General features: G+C 32.6%; 1 protein-coding gene across 1 annotated transcript; it reads left to right on the top strand.

Annotated features, from left to right (window-relative positions):
• The first annotated feature begins 2,194 nt into the window (after positions 1-2,194).
• On the top strand, positions 2,195-3,313 carry LOC120216548 (homeobox-leucine zipper protein HAT22-like). Its single transcript, XM_039213925.1, has 3 exons — positions 2,195-2,723; positions 2,810-2,889; positions 2,986-3,313. The coding sequence occupies exons 1-3, from the start codon at positions 2,274-2,276 to the stop codon at positions 3,257-3,259; spliced, it is 804 nt and encodes a 267-aa protein (XP_039069856.1). The 5' UTR covers positions 2,195-2,273; the 3' UTR covers positions 3,260-3,313.
• The last annotated feature ends 574 nt before the right edge of the window (positions 3,314-3,887 follow it).

Here is a 3,887-nt window from a genome sequence, read left to right as displayed (position 1 = left end):
TTGTTAGCTTTATATTCGACGGTTTGATGTCTCGTCCATGAAAACTTTTCTTCGAATGACCATGCATTTAACTTATATTTGGTAAGTGGCACAACCTATGCCATATTAATAGTTATAGTTAAAGGGAATGTTATTATTTCTTGAGATTTTAAATTTAAACGTATTATATCTAAGAATATAAATATGTATTATCAAATATTTAAGAATCTTTGAATAAATAATATATTATATTTACCCAATATTATAAAAAGAATTTATCAGTAGATTACTTAACCCTACCCATAATATAGTTATATATCCTTTTCCGACCACCTATATATTAATATCTGTACAAGTTTATGATAATAATATATATATATATATTAACGTAAAATTAAATTTACACAATTTCATGAGTTTTTTAAGATTGATATTATAATAATTTGATCATTAAATTTATTAATATAATTGTATTTGTTATATATGTAAATTTTCAAATTTATTTGATATCTTTATCAAATTAATACATTTAATAGTTGATTTTTTTTGCATAAATAAATTGTTAAATACTTTTAATTTATTTAAATTTTGGTATGAATTATCTACATAAATAGAATATGAAATTCAATGATTTGATTATTAATATATCAATCGTAACAAAATTTATAAAAATGTGAGCAAAACTTGCTTTTTTTAATAGAAAAACTTGTTTAATTTTGAATTAACGTAAATGGATCTCTAATATAGTTAATTTATATATTGTGGAATCTCCAAATTTTAGAGAATATCACGTGGTAAATAGTTGTATATGTTGCTGTAAAGATGATCTTATGATAATTTGAAAATAATACAAATTCAAGATGGCAAAAACATCATTTAAACACTATTTGATTTCCTTTTTGTTTTGAGTTGGGCGAAATTCATGTTAATGGGGTTGGGGGAAACCCCGCATAGCCTAGTGCCCAGCCACTTTTTTTTATTACCTAAACCACTTGGTGAAAAGATTCAAGATGATCAAATGGTATCACAATTTGATGTAATATATTCCCTTATAATCCTTGTATTGTCTAAAAGGATTTGGGATTATTTTATTTATGAATTTTAAATAATAAAAATATAATATCGATATCGAGAATAAAGTTATATATAGATATGAAAATTAGGTGAATTAGTTCCAAACTCAACATCAAATTTTAATGAATAGTTTGTAGGAAAGGAATTGAATCTGTGTATTTGTACTGTATGTATCGACATAAAACGTTTAACATTATGATCCACCCATTAATACCAAATGTAGTATGATTTGATATAGAGAGCCCCCCCCCCCCAACCTTTGCCATTTTAACCCATTATGGAGCATATTCTTTCTCTCCCCCTCCAAATATTGCGTGGAAGTGGTAGGCCATTTCCTCTTTTATTCTCAACAAATATTTCTAGCAGTGCAACTAGTAACGGTGCAGAATTTTTTTCGCCCATCATCACATTGATTGTTGAGCATTATTTTGAATGAATCCAATTACAGAAAAAATATGTCTAGGGTCCATTAATACAGCACTGAATTATAAACTTTGCCGGTAATTAAGACTATCTTACCAAAGTTGCGTTTGAAAACAGTGAGATTGTTACAGAGAACCTGAGTTAAGGTTAGCATGGGCTTTTCGGGCAAAGTATTAGAATCAGTACACTATCATGTTAGAGAAGAAACTAGGCATGGATTAGTGGGGGACATTTGGGTGGTCTGCGACTAGGTTTACACACAACCCAATCTCTATCTACTTGTATAGTTGTATTATTAATTCTTGTCTGCTTTCATTTATCTCACTAAACATAAAAAAAATGACACCCCCTTTATTGTAACTTTTCCCTCTCCGTGCATCATGTGCTGCTTTCTTAAGTTTGATTTAACCACAAAATTATTAATTGTGTGCTTCATAATCTAAAGTGCTTAAAGTGAAAATAGGAAGAAAAATTAATTCCAAAAAAGAGTCTCAAGTATATTTTCCTTTATGTGCTGTTGTGTACATCCCACTTTCCATGTGATTCCACGTATAAAATCCATTGTACGCACCGTGTTCTTGGCTCTGAATGGTTTACCTGTGAAGACAAAAGAGAGATGGGTCAGAATTTTTCATCATTTCACAACCGGATTCCACACCCCATTCATATGATTTTCCTTTGATTTATAATTTGTCCCATTTCCTCAATAATTCCCCTAATTAACCCTCCTCCCAGAAAAAACCTTCTTTTTAGCCTCCTCAACATCAACATTCTCTGCTACTTACCATTTACCAGCAATGGGACTCGATGACGTTGATCTCTTCCTCGGTCTAGGCAGAGGTTGCCTTGTTAAGCAAGAAAGCTTTTCGCCGTGGGGTCATCATCAACAAAAGAAGAAGAAATCGTTCCTCAAACATGACCAGTTTCTTCCATCTCTTTCGTTAGGTCCATCACATGGCATGCATCAATCTTTTGTGAACTTCGATGGCAGTGAAGTAGATGGTGAGTCAATTGATTTGCACCAACGTCAAGCCTATTCTCTCAGTCCCAGTGCGGTTTCTTCTTTTTCTAACTCGAGCGTTAAGAGGGAGAGAGATTTAGGCGGTGAAGAGGTGGGATTGGAGAGAGTTTCTTCGAGGGTCAGTGATGGAGATGAAGAAGGCAGTCCCAGGAAAAAACTTAGGCTTAGAAAAGAACAATCTGCCATTTTAGAGGAGAGCTTCAAAGAACACAGCACTCTAAACCCTGTAAGCTTCTGATAATCTTTACAAACTCATATTTTCATATGAGTTATGATATCTTGTTTGATAGCACTTCCATCTTATGTTGACAGAAACAAAAGCAAACTTTAGCAGAACAGCTAAATCTAAGGCCACGGCAAGTGGAAGTATGGTTCCAGAATAGGAGAGCCAGGTATGTGTGTGTGTTTTCTTTAATGAAATAAGGTTTCTTTTCTCCCATACTTTTTTCAATTTCTTTCTAATTTTTTTGCCTTGGTTCTTCATATAGGACAAAGCTGAAACAGACTGAAGTAGATTGTGAGTTACTGAAGAAATGTTGTGAAACACTAACAGAAGAGAACAAGAGGCTCCACAAAGAACTGCAAGAGCTTAAATCATTGAAGTTAACAGCATCATATTGCATGCAACTTCCAGCAGCCACCCTCACCATCTGCCCTTCTTGCGAAAAGGTCGACAATGGAAGTGAAGGCCCTTCGGCTTCGAGCACTTTTACAATTGGGCAGAAATCTCACTTCTACACTCACCCATCTGCAGCCTGTTAGACAGCTTGTTGAGGGACATAGAACATTGCTAGTTTTCTTCAAGGCTATATATCAAGTGTCAAATACAGTAATTAAAACCTTACTAGACTTTAATATCTACATATTTCTTTCATATCTTAAATATTTTCTAAATACTTAGCATAAACTGAGAAGTTTAGTGGAGTTATAATTATATCCATATTGTACGATGCATATAGGTCAATGGAGAAATCTTATCCTTTTTCACATTATTAATATGTACATTAATCAACTGAGTTAATTCGTGGTTTCTCAAACCTACAACTAGTTCAGCTTACGACTTCGTAATGGAACTTTTTTTTAGAGAGTCAGGCCGATAGTCGATTAATTAATTGTCTTTGCAATTGAAAGTTATAAATTCGTTTTAATTTGGTTTTTGATCCATTGTTTGGTTTTTAATAAGTTTTGTTTGTATTTTAGTTTTTTAATTTAATTCGATTAACAATTAAATAGTTGTACTGATCTGTTTGCTAATGGTTTCAGAATAATTGTGTGTTTTGGGATTTGATTTTGAGTGGATTTATTGTTTGTTTTTCGCTTTTCCTCACACACAGCACAGCTGCATTTTCATGACATGAGCTAAAACCCCGCTCCGTCCAAATTAAGTAGG

The sequence above is a fragment of the Hibiscus syriacus genome, unplaced genomic scaffold (genome assembly GCF_006381635.1).
Source record: "Hibiscus syriacus cultivar Baekdansim isolate YM2019G1 unplaced genomic scaffold, ASM638163v2 tig00110162_pilon, whole genome shotgun sequence".
Classification (NCBI taxonomy): domain Eukaryota; kingdom Viridiplantae; phylum Streptophyta; class Magnoliopsida; order Malvales; family Malvaceae; genus Hibiscus; species Hibiscus syriacus.
This window is presented reverse-complemented; position numbering and strand designations above follow the sequence as displayed.

What these genes read in the sequence shown, in the direction of transcription:
- LOC120216548 (XM_039213925.1), top strand. Translation starts at nt 2,274, where the DNA reads ATGGGACTCGATGACGTTGATCTCTTCCTCGGTCTAGGCAGAGGTTGC. An exon ending in AACACAGCACTCTAAACCCT is followed by an intron (nt 2,724 to 2,809) that starts GTAAGCTTCTGA and finishes TTATGTTGACAG; the next exon opens with AAACAAAAGCAAACTTTAGC. An exon ending in TTCCAGAATAGGAGAGCCAG is followed by an intron (nt 2,890 to 2,985) that starts GTATGTGTGTGT and finishes TTCTTCATATAG; the next exon opens with GACAAAGCTGAAACAGACTG.